Source organism: Heptranchias perlo, chromosome 8 (assembly GCF_035084215.1).
Source record: "Heptranchias perlo isolate sHepPer1 chromosome 8, sHepPer1.hap1, whole genome shotgun sequence".
Lineage (NCBI taxonomy): Eukaryota > Metazoa > Chordata > Chondrichthyes > Hexanchiformes > Hexanchidae > Heptranchias > Heptranchias perlo.
In genome coordinates this window covers 91,586,593-91,604,239 of record NC_090332.1, presented here as the reverse complement: position 1 = coordinate 91,604,239, position 17,647 = coordinate 91,586,593, and the positions used below count along the sequence as shown (strand labels likewise).

At 48.2% G+C, this 17,647-nt stretch overlaps 3 protein-coding genes across 5 annotated transcripts in view; 2 read left to right on the top strand and 1 right to left on the bottom strand.

The window, feature by feature from the left end:
• Positions 1 to 7,570: 7,570 nt before the first annotated feature.
• Positions 7,571 to 10,967, top strand: LOC137324820 (centriole, cilia and spindle-associated protein-like). The gene is made up of 3 exons (XM_067989545.1): positions 7,571 to 8,611; positions 9,228 to 9,496; positions 9,934 to 10,967. Exons 1-3 carry the CDS (start codon positions 8,266 to 8,268, stop codon positions 10,141 to 10,143), a joined length of 825 nt encoding a protein of 274 aa, XP_067845646.1. The 5' UTR covers positions 7,571 to 8,265; the 3' UTR covers positions 10,144 to 10,967.
• An 82-nt stretch (positions 10,968 to 11,049) lies between these two features.
• Positions 11,050 to 16,394, top strand: pdcd2 (programmed cell death 2). Its single transcript, XM_067989544.1, has 5 exons — positions 11,050 to 11,624; positions 12,755 to 12,916; positions 13,288 to 13,403; positions 13,576 to 13,689; positions 15,036 to 16,394. Exons 1-5 carry the CDS (start codon positions 11,060 to 11,062, stop codon positions 15,189 to 15,191), a joined length of 1,113 nt encoding a protein of 370 aa, XP_067845645.1. The 5' UTR covers positions 11,050 to 11,059; the 3' UTR covers positions 15,192 to 16,394.
• A 96-nt stretch (positions 16,395 to 16,490) lies between these two features.
• Positions 16,491 to 17,647, bottom strand: part of nup133 (nucleoporin 133) — a 49,094-nt gene continuing 47,937 nt past the window's right edge. For 2 of the 3 annotated variants that reach the window (XM_067989543.1, XM_067989542.1), the window contains exons 25-26: positions 17,064 to 17,149; positions 16,491 to 16,647 (exon numbers count right to left, since the gene is read on the bottom strand). In XM_067989543.1, coding sequence (XP_067845644.1) covers positions 16,511 to 16,647; positions 17,064 to 17,149 — 223 coding nt within the window. In that variant the 3' untranslated portion in view covers positions 16,491 to 16,510. Of the gene's footprint in view, positions 16,648 to 17,063; positions 17,150 to 17,647 lie in introns of those variants that run through there. The other variant, XR_010963728.1, reaches the window with a different exon arrangement.

The following is a 17,647-nucleotide window of genomic DNA, read 5'->3' as shown; positions in this document are numbered from 1 at the left end:
TGGGGTCGAGGAGCAGAGGGATCTGGGGGTACAGATACACAAATCACTAAAAGTAGCGCCGCAGGTTAATAAGGCCATAAAAATGCAAACCAAGCACTGGGGTTCATTTCTAGAGGGGTAGAATTGAAAAGCAGGGAAGTTATGTTAAACTTGTACAGAACCTTGGTTAGACCACACTTGGAGTATTGTGCACAGTTCTGGTCTCCATATTATAAAAAGGATGTAGAGACATTGGAGAGGGTGCAAAAAAGATTCACAAGGATGATACCAGAACTGAGATGATATCCTTATCAGGAGAGGCTGAACAGGCTGGGATTTTTTTCTCTCGAAAAGAGAAGGCTGAGGGGAGACCTGATAGAGGTTTTTAAGCCTGACGAAGGAGCAAAGCTCTGAAACTTGTGATTTCAAATAAAGCTGTTGGACTATAACCTGGTGTTGTGCGACTCCTTACAGAGGTTTTTAAGATAGTGATAGGATTTGACAGGGAAGACGTAGAGAAAATGTTTCCACTTGTGGGGGAATCCAAAACTAGAGGTCATAAATATAAAATAATCGCTAATAAATCCAATAGGGAATTTAGGAGAAACTTCTTTACCCAGAGAGTGGTAACAATGTGGAACTCGCTCCCACAAGGAGTAGTTGAGGCAAAGAGCATCGATAAATTTAAGGGGAAGCTCGATAAGTACATGAGGGAGAAAGGAATAGAAGGATATGTTGATAGGGTGAGATGAAGTAGGGAGGGAGGAGGCTCATGTGGAGCATAAATGCCGGCATGGACCTGTTGGGCCGAATGGCCTGTTTCTGTGCTGTAATTTCGGTGTAGCTCGATATAAGGCTGGGGTGTCCAAGTTTTTAGTCTTCCAGGACTGCATAGGAACAAACCACGGAGCCATGGGAACCACATATAAAGTTTAAATCAATGTTCCTGTAATTAGCATCGATCTCAAGTCTCTGGTCTGCATTGGTATTCATTCACCAATGAGGCAAAGGAACAGCCTGACAATGTTCAAACAGGACAAACTAGAACGTTTGAGTCAAATAAGACTGAGTTACTGGACCTCAGGGGACACTTTGCTGGGGCTTGTGGTCCCAGGGACCTTGTACTCTTTATATACTCAATCTTAGAAGAGGGAGGGTGAAAAGAGATTGAATTACTTTACGCAGAGAGTGGTGAAGGTGTGGGATGAGATGCGAAGGCAGGTGCCAGGGGCTATCTGGATGGCCGGTGAAACTTTGAACAGAAGCTGTTGCAGGATATGGAACTTCCCGGACGCTGCAAGGGGCTTCACCATGGTGGTCTTTACAGTTCCTGTCGGTTCCGGTGTTCCTGACAGAGGCTGAACAACCCGACTTGCTGTGGCTCCCAGTTTGCTCCGGATTTAATCCTGGTGCCAGTGACATCAGACAAGACGTTGAACCAATGACGACACAGCGCCATTCCCCACTACGTGTGACATCATCGCCCTGTGACATCATCACCCTGATGACATCATCCCGCAACATAATTGTCCTATGACATCATTGCCCCCTGTGAATATACGAATTAAGAGCAGGAGTAGGCCATTCGGCCCCTCGAGCCTGCTCCGCCATTTGATAAGATCATGGCTGATCTGATTGTGACCTCAGCCCTACTTTCCCATCTACCTACTACAACCTTTGACTCCCTTGTTAATCAGGAATCTATCTAACTCAGCCTTAAAAATATTCCATGACCCTGCCTCCACCGCTCTCTGGGGAAGGGAGTTCCACAGACTCACGACCCTCTGAGAGAAAAAATGTCTCCTCATCTCCGTCTTAAATGGGAGACCCCTTATTTTTAAACTGTGTCCCCTCGTTCTAGTCTCTCTCACAAAGGGGAAACACCCTCTCAGCATATTCAAAGCCCCTCAGGATCTTTATGTTTCAATAAGATCACCTCACATTCTTCTAAACTCCAGTGTATACAGGCCCAACTTGTCCAACCTTTCCTCATAAGATAAGCCCCTCATCCCAGGAATCAGTCGAGTGAACCTTCTCTGAACCACCTCCAAAGCAATTATGTCCTTTCTTAAATAAGGAGACCAAAACTGCACACAGTATTCTCGATGTGGTCTCACCAATGCCCTGTACAACTGGAGCAAAACATCTCGACTTTTATATTCCATTCCCCTTGCAATAAATGACATCATTCCATTTGCCTTCCTAATCACTTGCTGTACCTGCATACTAACTTTTTCTGATTCATGTACTAGGACACCCAGATCCCTCTGTACCTCAGAGTTCTGCAATCTCTCTCCATTTAAATAATATACTGCTTTTCTATTCCTTCTGCCAAAGTGGACAAGTTCACATTTTCCCACATTATACTCCATCTGCCAAATTTTTGCCCACTCACTTAACCTATCTATATCCCTTTGCAGACTCCTTATGTCCTCTTCACAACTTACTTTCCTTCCTACCTTTGTGTCATCAGCAAATTTAGCAACCATACATTCGGTCCCTTCATCCAAGTCATTGATATAGATTGTAAATAGTTGAGGCCCCAGCACTGATCCCTGTGGCACTCCACTCGTTACATCTTGCCAACCTGAAAATGATCCATTTATGCCTACTCTCTGTTTCCTGTTAGCTAACCAATCCTTTATCCATGCTAATATGTTACCCCCTACACCATGAGCTCTTATTTTGTGGAGTAGCCTTTGATGTGGCACCTTGTCAAAAGCCTTCTGGAAATCTAAGTACACCACATCCACAGGATCCCCTTTATCCATGTTGCTTGTTACTTCCTCAAAGAACTCTAATAAATTAGTCAAACACGATTTCCCTTTCACAAAGCTGTGTTGACTCTGCCTGATTGCATTGAGATTTTCTAAGTGCCCTGCTGTTACCTCCTTAATAATAGATTCTAGCATTTTCCCTATGACAGATGTTCAGCTAACTGGCCTGCAGTTTCCTGCTTTCTTGAACAGAGGAGTTACATTCGCTATTTTCCAATCTGATGGGACCCTTCCAGAATCTAGGGAATTTTGGAAAATTAATACCAATGCATCTACCATCTCTGCAGCCACTTCTTTTAAGACCCTCGGATGAAGTCCGTCAGGACCTGGGGACTTGTCAGCTTTTAGTTCTAATATTTTTTTCAGAACCCTTTCCCCGGTGATTGTAAATGTTTTAAGTTCCTCCCTCCCTTTCACCTCTTGATTCACAATTATTTCTGGCATGTTATTTGTATCCTCTACAGTGAAGACGATGCAAAATATCTGTTCAATTCATCCGCCATTTCCTTATTCTCCATTATTAATTCCCCAGACACTCTCTCGAGGTCCAACGCTCACTTTACTTACTCTTTTCCTTTTTAAATACTTGTAGAAACTCTTACTATCTGTTTTTATATTTCTAGCTAGCTTTCTCTAATTTCTCCCTCCTTATTATTCTTTTAATCATTCTTTGCTGTTTTTTATATTCTGTCCAATCTTCTGACCTGCCACTAATCTTCGTGGAATTGTATGCTTTTTCTTTCAATTTGATACTATCTTTAATTTCCTTAGATAGCCACGGATGGTACGTCCTTCCCCTAGTCTTTCTGTCTCACTGGAATGTATCTTGGCTGAGTGTGATGAAATATCTCATTAAATGTCTGCCACTGCATCTCTACTAACCTATCCCTTAACCTAAGTTCCCAGTTCACTTTAGCCAGCTCTGCCTTCGTGCCCTCATAATTGCCCTTCTTTAAGTTTAAAACACTAGTCTTAGACTTACTCTTCTCTCCCTCAAACTGAATGCGAAATTCAATCATATTGTGATCACTGCTACCTAGAGGCTCTTTTACAATGAGGTCATTAATTGATCCTGCCTCATTGCACATTACCAGATCCAGAATAGCCTGCTGTCTGTTTGGCTGTAGAACGTGCTGCTCTAAGAAACTGTCCCGAAAGCACTCTATGAACTCACCTTCCAGGCTACCGTTGCCAATCAGATTCTTCCAATCTATATGTAGATTAAAATCACTCATGATTATTGCTGTTCCTTTCTCACAAGCCCCCATTATATTCAATTTTATTCTAGGTTACATTGGATATGTTGTAAACAATTTTACAACACCAAGTTATAGTCCAACGATTTTTATTTGAAATCTACAAGCTTTCGGAGGCTTCCTCCTTCCTCAGGTAAATGTGCAAACAGACAGCAGGCTATTCTGGATCTGGTAATGTGCAATGAGGCAGGATCAATTAATGACCTCATTGTAAAGGAGCCTCTCGGTAGCAGTGATCACAATATGATTGAATTTCACATTCAGTTTGAGGGAGAGAAGGAGGAAGCCTCCGAAAGCTTGTAGATTTCAAATCGTTGGACTGTAACTTGGTGTAAAGTTGTTTACAATTGTTAATCCCAGTCCATCACCGGCATCTCCACATCACTGTCAATCCCAGTCCATCACCGGCATCTCCACATCATTGTTAATCCCAGTCCATCACCGGCATCTCCACATCACTGTTAATCCCAGTCCATCACCCGCATCTCCACATCATTGTTAATCCCAGTCCATCACCGGCGTCTCCACATCATTGTTAATCCCAGTCCATCACCGGCGTCTCCACATCATTGTTAATCCCAGTCCATCACCGGCATCTCCACATCACTGTTAATCCCAGTCCATCACCCGCATCTCCACATCATTGTTAATCCCAGTCCATCACCGGCGTCTCCACATCATTGTTAATCCCAGTCCATCACCGGCGTCTCCACATCATTGTTAATCCCAGTCCATCACCGGCATCTCCACATCATTGTTAATCCCAGTCCATCACCGGCGTCTCCACATCATTGTTAATCCCAGTCCATCACCCGCATCTCCACATCATTGTTAATCCCAGTCCATCACCGGCGTCTCCACATCATTGTTAATCCCAGTCCATCACCGGCATCTCCACATCATTGTTAATCCCAGTCCATCACCGGCGTCTCCACATCATTGTTAATCCCAGTCCATCACCGGCGTCTCCACATCATTGTTAATCCCAGTCCATCACCGGCGTCTCCACATCACTGTTAATCCCAGTCCATCACCGGCGTCTCCACATCACTGTTAATCCCAGTCCATCACCCGCGTCTCCACATCACTGTTAATCCCAGTCCATCACCGGCGTCTCCACATCATTGTTAATCCCAGTCCATCACCGGCGTCTCCACATCACTGTTAATCCCAGTCCATCACCGGCATCTCCACATCACTGTTAATCCCAGTCCATCACCCGCGTCTCCACATCACTGTTAATCCCAGTCCATCACCGGCGTCTCCACATCACTGTTAATCCCAGTCCATCACCCGCGTCTCCACATCACTGTTAATCCCAGTCCATCACCGGCGTCTCCACATCATTGTTAATCCCAGTCCATCACCGGCGTCTCCACATCACTGTTAATCCCAGTCCATCACCGGCATCTCCACATCATTGTTAATCCCAGTCCATCACCGGCGTCTCCACATCATTGTTAATCCCAGTCCATCACCCGCGTCTCCACATCACTGTTAATCCCAGTCCATCACCGGCATCTCCACATCATTGTTAATCCCAGTCCATCACCGGCATCTCCACATCATTGTTAATCCCAGTCCATCACCGGCATCTCCACATCATTGTTAATCCCAGTCCATCACCGGCGTCTCCACATCACTGTTAATCCCAGTCCATCACCCGCGTCTCCACATCATTGTTAATCCCAGTCCATCACCGGCGTCTCCACATCACTGTTAATCCCAGTCCATCACCGGCGTCTCCACATCACTGTTAATCCCAGTCCATCACCCGCGTCTCCACATCACTGTTAATCCCAGTCCATCACCGGCATCTCCACATCATTGTTAATCCCAGTCCATCACCGGCATCTCCACATCATTGTTAATCCCAGTCCATCACCGGCGTCTCCACATCACTGTTAATCCCAGTCCATCACCGGCGTCTCCACATCATTGTTAATCCCAGTCCATCACCGGCGTCTCCACATCACTGTTAATCCCAGTCCATCACCGGCATCTCCACATCACTGTTAATCCCAGTCCATCACCGGCATCTCCACATCATTGTTAATCCCAGTCCATCACCGGCATCTCCACATCATTGTTAATCCCAGTCCATCACCGGCATCTCCACATCACTGTTAATCCCAGTCCATCACCGGCATCTCCACATCACTGTTAATCCCAGTCCATCACCGGCATCTCCACATCATTGTTAATCCCAGTCCATCACCGGCATCTCCACATCATTGTTAATCCCAGTCCATCACCGGCATCTCCACATCACTGTTAATCCCAGTCCATCACCGGCATCTCCACATCACTGTTAATCCCAGTCCATCACCGGCATCTCCACATCACTGTTAATCCCAGTCCATCACCGGCATCTCCACATCACTGTTAATCCCAGTCCATCACCGGCATCTCCACATCACTGTTAATCCCAGTCCATCACCGGCATCTCCACATCACTGTTAATCCCAGTCCATCACCCGCGTCTCCACATCACTGTTAATCCCAGTCCATCACCGGCATCTCCACATCATTGTTAATCCCAGTCCATCACCCGCATCTCCACATCATTGTTAATCCCAGTCCATCACCGGCATCTCCACATCACTGTTAATCCCAGTCCATCACCGGCATCTCCACATCACTGTTAATCCCAGTCCATCACCGGCATCTCCACATCATTGTTAATCCCAGTCCATCACCGGCATCTCCACATCACTGTTAATCCCAGTCCATCACCGGCATCTCCACATCACTGTTAATCCCAGTCCATCACCGGCATCTCCACATCACTGTTAATCCCAGTCCATCACCGGCATCTCCACATCACTGTTAATCCCAGTCCATCACCGGCATCTCCACATCACTGTTAATCCCAGTCCATCACCGGCATCTCCACATCACTGTTAATCCCAGTCCATCACCCGCGTCTCCACATCACTGTTAATCCCAGTCCATCACCGGCATCTCCACATCATTGTTAATCCCAGTCCATCACCCGCATCTCCACATCATTGTTAATCCCAGTCCATCACCGGCATCTCCACATCACTGTTAATCCCAGTCCATCACCGGCATCTCCACATCACTGTTAATCCCAGTCCATCACCGGCATCTCCACATCACTGTTAATCCCAGTCCATCACCGGCATCTCCACATCACTGTTAATCCCAGTCCATCACCGGCATCTCCACATCACTGTTAATCCCAGTCCATCACCGGCATCTCCACATCACTGTTAATCCCAGTCCATCACCGGCATCTCCACATCACTGTTAATCCCAGTCCATCACCCGCGTCTCCACATCACTGGATTCCGCACAGAGTCACTGAGTTTACTGGGAGAGGCCTAGAAACCGCTCCCATAGCAACCGCCGCCTTTCCGGCTCCTCGTCCCCACCCAGAGAGGGGCGGGGCCAGCCCACCGGAAACAGGGGCGGGGCGAGTGACGGGAGGGCGGGGCGAGTGACGCGGTGGGCGGGGTGTGTGACGGGAGGGCGGGGCGTGTGACGCGGTGGGCGGGGTGAGTGACGCGATGGGCGGGGCGGATTAATGACAACATTTGATTGTCCCGATATTAATTGTCGGAGTCGCGTCAAAGAGCGGAAACTGAGAGAGGCCCGGACCCGGGGAGAGGGACCGAGAGAGACCCCGGACTGAGAGGCCCCGGACCCGGGGAGAGAGACCCCGGACTGAGAGGCCCGGAGCCGGGGAGAGGGACCGAGAGAGACCCCGGACTGAGAGGCCCCGGACCCGGGGAGAGAGACCCCGGACTGAGAGGCCCGGAGCCGGGGAGAGGGACCGAGAGAGACCCCGGACTGAGAGGCCCCGGACCCGGGGAGAGGGACCGAGAGAGACCCCGGACTGAGAGGCCCGGACCCGGGGAGAGGGACCGAGAGAGACCCCGGACTGAGAGGCCCGGACCCGGGGAGAGGGACCGAGAGAGACCCCGGACTGAGAGGCCCCGGACCCGGGGAGAGGGACCGAGAGAGACCCCGGACTGAGAGGCCCGGGACCCGGGGAGAGGGACCGAGAGAGACCCCGGACTGAGAGGCCCCGGACCCGGGGAGAGGGACCGAGAGAGACCCCGGACTGAGAGGCCCGGGACCCGGACCGACCTTCAGTCCATTCCCGCTTTATCGCCCATCACCGGGCCGAGAGACAATACCCGGGCCCGGGGGTCAGGGACAGGCCGTGACCCGGGGGACAGACGCGGCTGTCGGTGGGCCGGAGGCCGGGGCCCGGCCCGGGGGACATGGTGGTGAAGAGGCTGAAGACCGAGTACATGCGGCGGTTTAAAGGGCCGCAGCGGGACTCGAGCAGCTGCTACACCGACCTCCTGCGGTACCGCCTCATGCGGCGGCTGCTGGAGCAAACCCACAGCCCCTGGGTGTGGACCGGCTGGGACCGGGACTCCGGCTCCGGCTCCAGCGGCTCCGGCAGCGGCACGTCTACCCCGCGAGGGCCGGAGCAAGACCGGGGAGGGAGCTGTCTCCCGGCCGGCCGCCCGCCCTCGCCCCGGGGACCCGCGGATTCCCCCCGCCGGCAGATCGAACCCCCGGAAGCCGAACCTCCCCGATCCGCAGAGCAAGATCCCACCGGTAAATCCCAGCGGGGCCGAGGGAGGGTGGGTGAGGAGGGAGGGAGTGGAGGTGAGGGGAGGGAGGGGGGGAGGTGAGGAGAGGGAGGGGGGAGTGGGGAAGGAAGGAGGGAGGAGGAGGAGGAGGAGGGGAGAGAGAGAGGGAGGGAGGTGAGGAGGAGGGGGGAGGTGAGGGGGGAGGAGGAGGGGGGGAGTGGGGGAGGAGGAGGAGGGGGGGGAGTGGGGGAGGAGGAGGGGGGGAGTGGGGGAGGAGGAGGAGGGGGGGGAGTGGGGGAGGAGGAGGGGGGGAGTGGGGGAGGAGGAGGAGGAGGAGGAGAGAGAGAGGGGGAGGAGGGTGGGGAAGGAGGGAGGTGAGGAGGGGGAGGTGAGGGGGGGAGGGGGGGGTGGAGGTGGGGAAGGATCAGTGAGACTTTTCTTGACTCTCGGGACTGTTGGTTTAAAAGACTTGAATTAACATCATTTCTTATCTCCATCCTGGGAAGATTTGAAGTCTCCTCCGTTAAACACTCGGTGCAAGATCTGACCTAACTCTTGTTACTTAATAATCGCTGCTTGTGGGAGATTTGGGACTCCTACAAATTACACCGGCTGATTGTTTGTTTTCTCTTTTTGAACAGAGAAGGAAATAATTCTTGAGGTGAATCAGAAAGATAAAAATGACAGACAGACCAAGGATGAATTGAGTGTCCAACCCATTCTGAATTATCGTCGTGTTAAGAGTGCAAGTCTGGAAAAATCACAACGAACTCCTCAATTGACTATAACGGCACAGGATGCTGCAAAAGAAACCAAACCTCCATTTGCGATGTACGGCTGGGCGGAGAGGGAGGCGGAGGTGGGCTGTAAAAAGACCTACAATGTTGGTGCTTCTGCCTTAAGAGGCCAGGTAAGCAATTTGAGAAACCCCGCACTCACTTTACATCCAATTCCTCCACTTCACGCTCTTCTCGGGGTGCACTGTGATGTTTGAATCCTTCCATCAGGTTTCTGCCCCTGCCACAGTACTGAAATGGCCCTTATCAAAATCACAAATTACATCCTATGTGACTGACGATGGTAAACTCTCTCCTCATCCTTCTCCGCCTGTTTGCAGCCTTTGACTCTGACCTCACCATCCTCCTCCAATGCCTGTATTTCAGAAGTCTGAAGATTGTGGCTTCAAACCCCACTCGAGACTTGGGCTGATAATCCGAGCTGACGTTGGGGGGGAAATAGAATTTTAAATCCTTTTAGACTTAACCCTTCTGTTTGTGTTTTAAACTTGTTCTTGTTACAAATGCAGAATAAACACACTTTCCACAGAACAAACTTTTTTTTTTACAGATTTATGAATCTGCAGTTCGTGCCCAGAACAGACGTCTTGTGGCGAAAACCCTGCGTGCGGCAGAGAGCTCTCACAAACACCAGTGTAAATCTTCCCAGGGACATAAACCTTCTTCCCAGCACTTGCCAGTTGGAGTGTTGAAACCTGCTGAGGCTGAGGATCCCTGGCTGTCTGAATACATGCGATGTTACTCGACACGATCACTCTGAGTCCCACCCGCTTCTTGCAAGATGGTTTCGGTTATTTATTAGGGTCTGTGTTGGGCTCAGTCACTTTCAACATAGGCCCCAACTCCAGATGCTACAGTCTGTATTACTGGAGTTACTTCATGTGTGTAAAACCTGTAATTAACAAACACAAATGAATTGTTTTGTTGACTTGTAGAATAGACCCAGTGCTGTCGTGTTGGTTTTCTGTGCCATTGCTGGCAGAAGTGAAGAGATTGTTGACATCCATTTCAGAAATGGGAATTGTTGTGCTGCTTAAAAACAGAAGCCACTTGCTGCAATATCTTCTAAACTGTCGGGGGTTGGCTGCCCTAATTACACAGGCTGTGTACAATAGGTGAGAGTTACATTAATGTGTTAATAGTTTGATTGCACTTGAATTTCTGCAAACCTAGTGTTACTTTGCACAAATGGCTCACTTTGTATTGGTAATTTTTTCCTGTGGCTTTCTCAGTATTTTAATTTATCTGCACCGTATCTAATGAAACTGTACTTCAGGGAAGGTAAAAATGTTGGGCTTTTTACTAATAGGGGGTTCACTTTTGTAATGTTTATACACTTCCTTTTTGGGGTTTTGTAATTTTGTAGATAATCTGCTCATTCAGTGCGTGTTGTGGGATCTTGCTGTGTCGTGGGATCTTGCTGTGTCAAATTGGCTGCTGCGTTTCCTACAACAGTGAAAGGTGACGCTATAAATACAAATCTTTCTCCTTAATAAGGACTGATGTTCTGAAGTTACCGCTGGTTTACTCAGGTGTAAAGTGCAATAGGCAAATTATGCTCAATAAACTTTTATATAAAATATATTCCCTTGCTGAAGGAGGTTTTTATTTCCGCAGGGACCGGAACCGGAACCACAGACGCGGACTTTGGGTGTTCCGGGGGGTGGTTTTGGCTGATGGGCCAGGCGGAAGTGACGGAGCTGGGCCTAGCGATGGCGGAGCGCGGGGAGGCCTCGGGCTTGGGTGCGGGCGGGGAGGCCCCGGCTCCGGTCGAGTTGGGCTTCGTGGAGCGGGCGCCCCCGGCGCGCCTGGTGAGCTCGCAGTTCCCCAGTAAGGTGGGCGGGCGGCCGGCCTGGCTCAGCCTGTGTGTCCCGGGCCCGGAGCGCGTGCGGTGCGGCGGGTGCGCGCGGCCGCTGGTTTTCCTGCTGCAGGTGTACGCGCCGCGGGGCCGCGCCTTCCACCGCGCGCTCCTGCTCTTCTGCTGCGCGCTCCCGGCCTGTCCGAGCCGCCGCTTCGCCGTTTACCGCAGCCAACTCGGGCGGATCAACGATTTCTACCCGGCCGAGCCCCAGCCCGAGGCCGAGGCCCCGCTCAGGCCCGGCCCCGGGCCCAGGCTCTGTCGCGTGTGCGGAGCCGCCGGGCCCAAGAGCTGCTCCCGCTGCCGCCGGGCCCATTACTGCGGGAAGGAGCATCAGAGCGCGGACTGGAGAGCGGGGCACCGAGCGGCCTGTGGCCGGCCGGGTGAGTGAGGGGACCCGGGGATCAGAGGGGCCGAACAACCGATAACCAGCAGCGATCCACTAACTCACCGATATCCTACCTATAACCAGTGAACCACTAACCAGCGATCTATTAACTCACCGATAACCAGCAGTGATCCTCTAACTCACCGATATCCTACCTATAACCAGTGAACCACTAACCAGCGATCTATTAACTCACCGATAACCAGCAGTGATCCTCTAACTCACCGATATCCTACCTATAACCAGTGAACCACTCATCCACTGATAACCAGCAGCGATCCATTAACTCACTGATATCCTACCTATAAACCAGTGAATCACTAACCCACCACTAACCAGCGATCTATTAACTCACCGATAACCAGCAGTGATCCTCTAACTCACCGATATCCTACCTATAACCAGTGAACCACTCATCCACTGATAACCAGCAGCGATCCATTAACTCACTGATATCCTACCTATAAACCAGTGAATCACTAACCCACCACTAACCAGCGATCTATTAACTCACCGATAACCAGCAGTGATCCACTAACTCACCGATATCCTACCTATAACCAGTGAACCACTCATCCACTGATAACCAGCAGCGATCCATTAACTGATATCCTACCTATAACCAGTGAATCACTAACCCACCACTAACCAGCAGTGATCCACTAACTCACTGATATCCTACCTATAACCACTAACCAGCGATCTATTAACTCACCGATAACCAGCAGTGATCCACTAACTCACCGATATCCTACCTATAACCAGTGAACCACTCATCCACTGATAACCAGCAGCGATCCATTAACTGATATCCTACCTATAACCAGTGAATCACTAACCCACCACTAACCAGCAGTGATCCACTAACTCACTGATATCCTACTAGTAACCAGTGAACCACTAACTCCCCGATAACCAGTGATCTACTAACTCAACAATATCCTAGCTATAACCAGAGATCCATTAACTCACCAATGGCCAGTGATAGTCGAGCAGATCACAGAGCAGGCACGGTGTCTGGGACACCTGGACCCTGATCAGCTCCCTGTAAACGGGTGACGGGTGAGTCACCGCTCACTGGCTGGGCGGTGAGTTTTGGTGATAATCCAGGTGTCGTTCCTCCAGGTGAAGCAGCCGACAGGACGTCGTCTCCCAACATCCTCTTCCCAGAGTACGAGCTGGTGATGGAGCTCGAGGAAGAACAGATTGTCGGCAGCGAGGACACAGAGGATCAGAAGCTGGAAGATCTTAAAATGTGCATGGAATCCCTCTCCACAGCCAGCAGTGGTAAGTGAGGACTGGATTACAGCTAACTTGTGTTAACTAACTGCACTCCTGTTTGGGATTGTGTCAAGTTAATTACTACAGTACAGAATTACTAAAAATCTTGGGAAAACATTTAAAAGTCAAAGATGATTATAAACTGGGAACATGATAAATTAAGAATGTCAGCATGACTGCGTTGGCTTTGTAAGCACTGGGCGACAAAGTAACTACGCAGCTAGATTGTACTTTTTTTCCAGTTGTGTTTGGATGTACAACAGCGTGCAGGAAAATTGTTCTCGCTGGATGGCACTGCTCTGAAATACTTCATTGTGGAAACAGGATGGGAGGGTTGATTGAGTTCTAGTAACGACTCACTGTGTTGTTGTGTTCAGATTGTGAAACTCAGCCCTTGGATGAGAAGGAGCTGGAAGCCATGGCAAAACACGAGACAAAGGAAGACCAGATCTTCAATAAGTTTAAAAGGACGACAGCACTGGCACCGGAACAGGTAAATGAAACATCCCAGGGAATCCTGCTGTGGGAAAATTACTGCCAAATTAATGTTTAGGAATGACTGCAGCATCAAAATGATTTTTGCTGTAACACCAATGAAGTAAATACTAGGTGCAGCTTTAAATAGCGTGTGTGCCTTCCGTACTCTCAATGGTTCCTTGTTGTAGGTGCTGCGCTACTGCAGAGGAGGAAGCCCACTGTGGGTATCTGGAGAGAACATTCCCACGGATACGGATATCCCCAACTGTTCATGTGGTGCCAAGCGGGTCTTTGAATTTCAGGTATGAATTATTCTCTCACTGCTTCTCACCAGACAGTTAATGGTGAACTCCAGGGTGGGAGTTGCAGCCCATTAAAAGATACACAAGCATGTTTCTTGTATACCAGTTAAGGTTCACAAGGAGACAATGAGGGAACCCTGCTCCAGCAAAAAGTTACTGTATATATTTTAAAACAATAGTTTTGTGCTTGTACCAAATTGAGTTTCAGATGACAGCTGTAGTCTGACTTGTGGCTTATGGTCTAAATCGATAGTCCGTATGTTTTTTTTTGAGATAACGATCTCACACTACTTGAACTCTACGCCCCAACGCGATTCATTTCTCATTGCCTGGATCAAAAGGAGCAGTTACTGCACACTTCAACCGAGCTTAATTCATTTAACTAAACAAGAAGGAAGATACTGATTTTTGGCTGTGTATGCTAGTTTTCTTTTCTGTTTTGCTGTTGTTTAGAATGTTGCCTTTTATTCAGGGTTATTGCTGATCAGGCAAGTTTTACCAGAAAAGGTGGTGGGGCTAACTTAAATTTGCAGCTTCTGTGTGGCTGAAATGTAGCCGAGAGGAATACAGTTTCATTCTAGATTGAATGATCCAGTTTATTGGCCCGGAAATTGCGTTGAGCAAACTAACATTGTCCGCAAGTAACTAACTCACCCACGAGCTTCGAAGCTCCAACTCGCTTCGGTGGAGACCTGCAAGCAGTGCCCTGAGCTTTCCCAGGCTTCTCCCAGCCGAGTGAGCGGGGAAAGGATCTCTCCCCTCAACCAAATCAGCTGGAAGCATCCTTCACAAACCACACAGACTAAACCAGCAAGCATCAGGTAGATTAGTAAATTCTGTTTAAATTAGTTAGAGAAAGTGAAATAAACAGAGGGTAAGATTAAAAGACAGATAAGAGAGACAAAAGTTTTTAAAAAATTGTTCCCAGCTATTAATATCGGGGGGGAATGAGACTCCACATTTTTTAAAGTTAATTTTCAGTGCTAGAGAGGTTGTTTGGCCGTCATTGATACTCACCACGCCGTTAAAAGTTAGTTTAGACCATAAAAAAGGTACGCTGATTTCTTTTTAAAATAGAAGAGATTAGTTTGTTTCCAGCTGGGCAATGCAGCAAGTTCGCTCAGGCTGGTCCATCCATGCAGCCAGTGAGATCTCTAATGCAAGGCAAATGGTAGATCAATTTCTAGATTTCCACTTTTGCGCATTTCCAGTTCTCCAGAACCAGCTTTCATTTGCCATGAAATAATTGTTAACCTCGCCATTATTTCATGAGCAATTTCTGGGCCAATACATTTGGCACTGACTGTGTGTTTCAGCCACTGTTCACACTGATGTTTTTATTTCAGGTGATGCCACAGTTGCTTTACCAGCTGAAAGTGGATCGTCTCGGAGAGAGTTTGGACTGGGGGACACTTGTTGTTTACACCTGTGAACAAAGCTGTGACCATGGCAACGAGTACAGTCCAGAGTTTCTCTGGAAACAGGATTTTTCTGCCGATTAGGTGTAATTGTTCAGTGTACAAGACCACCCACTGTTTGAAAGGCTTACAAAATCTTAAGTATTTACAAATGTTACAGCTTTCTGTTTCCCCAACACTACAACCTCTCGCAGACTGAAAGCAGTTACTGCTGATTTGGGAAGAGTGTCTCTCGGGGGGGACCTGTCCCAGTTAACGCGACTGGGAAATGCTGTTTTCAACTCATTTTCCCTGTGCCCCCATACACTGCGATTTTAAATACAAATACTAAAAGTTCCGTTAGCAATTCCTGCTGATTGAATTCAAACTATTTGATCCAAGGGGAACATTATCTTTTAAAACCAATGGAGCAGCTGAAATTTCCAGGCATATTTACCATCTGCTTGTAAAAGTTGCTAAGTTTTATTTTCTTTAAATGCAGATACACGTATTGAGAAAGGAAATTGTAAGATACTGTACAGACGAATAAATGAGTAACGTGCTAATACAATTTGCTGTTTTTTAAAACCTGTCGTCTTAGTGTTTTACAGATAGGTAGAGAGGAGGAGCAAAAGGAAAATTAAATTTTAAATAAAGGGGATGGAAAAACAGTGTCTTGCTGAATAGCCACAGGGGCAGTAGGGCACATGTGGAACTGTATAGAGCATGGATCAGGACCTTCAGGAGAGGAGCAGAGAACATTGTTGGGAAATAAAAAGGAACTCGAGGGCAATTACTTACCCATGACACAGGTTTTCTTTTACAAATATTCCCATTTATAGGGCACCTTTGTGAATCCTTCAATCGCCAGAGCAGGGGATGGAGTGGGTGCTTGCAGGTGAGGGATTCCTTCACCTGGGAGACAAAGTGCGAGACAGCTGTTCCTCCCTCGGGCTTTTCAATATTAGAATTACTTCTGGGGTGAGCCAAACCAATATATAAATGTAAATTCTCTTTCTGTCTTGGGATAGAGAGAATGCAAGAACCACGATTGCACAGAGGGAAACCCAGAGACGCACCACGAGCAGGGAGGGAAACCGTTTTTAGGTCACAGATAGAGGTTTTGCACGAAGCTGTGGGCGAAGGCCTGGTTACAAAATACTTTGCTCCGGAGTTAGTCCGAGGTTCCCACACCCGATTCTGTGTCAAATCACTCACCGGTCAGACGGGAAACAGCAACAGTTTGTCGCATGGAAGCAAAAAGTTCACTTGTTTTTTGTGAAATTAAATGACTTATTTTATTAGAAATGCAAGTTAATTCATAACATTTTTTATACAATACATTGCAGGTGGTTTATTTGCAGTACCTGCTGAGTGAAGAATTCCAACGGCAGAAGAATAGGGTGATAAAAATGGGAGGGGAATCACGATTGTGCTTTTAAGTAATGTTCATAGTTTGCTTGCAAGAGGAATTCGAAATATGAATTGGATCTCAGGGTAACCAGATAATCTGACAGCAGAAGGTCCTTCACTTCTGGCAAATAATATTTCAGCTGAACTCCTAAAGTGAAAGACATTTAAAATAGTCAGTGTAACCAATAAACAGCTGAATACCAAGATCAAGGAGTGCAGCAGGAGGGGATGAGGGAAGGCACTGCGGCTCCTCCTGTTATTTAGGAGTCTCACCACCTCTGCCCCTCAACACAGGAACCTGGCTATTTCTTTCAACGGTCAGAAGGTCATGGGTTCAAGCCCCACTCCAGAGCACATAATCCGGGCTCACACTTCAGTGTGAATGTGTCCACATGTACTGTGTTATATTCGTAGAGATTAATAAATAGTTGGGCAGGACACCACCCCCCAATAAAGCACTTTGCTACTATAAGACACAGGTTAAAGGTCAACACACGACTAGTGATCCGTTACTTACTACCGGGCTGCTATGAGAGGTGGTTTAAAGCAGCTAACAGTACTCGCCTTCATCCATTAGCTTTTCTATGATCCTTATCAGTATGGTCTCCTTCGCAGCTTCAACTGGATTATCCTTTGCATCAAAAGACCAACTGAACAAAAACAAACAGAATATTCACCAGAGTGTCTTTGTTTATTAGATAGAGTGTTCTCATCACCTGACTCTCAGAGCAGGCACTGATTGGCAAAGGATAAGTGACCGCGAACTGGGCACAACCAGAGTCCGGTTTGTGCAAATTCAGCAAATGCACAAGTCTATACATTAATTGCACCCCCTCCCTCCAACATACGACTTGGGGCAAGAAAGTCTGATGCTACATTCCCAGAACGGTCAGTTTCACCGTGGGGGGGGGGGGGGGGGGAATTTGCAGTCTAACCAAGAAATAGGGAAGGAAGAGGAGCACGAGGGAAGGACACGAGATCAAAACTGGAAGACAAAAAGCTGCTTAAATTAAAAGGCTAACATTGTATAATCTGCTGCAATGATGCAAGCACAGCTTGACAAAACAGTGCAGGTGATGTTTTTATAATTGTGTGACACCTATTTGTGAATAGATGGCCTCCTTTCTTTCAAGTATTTGTGTGGAAGT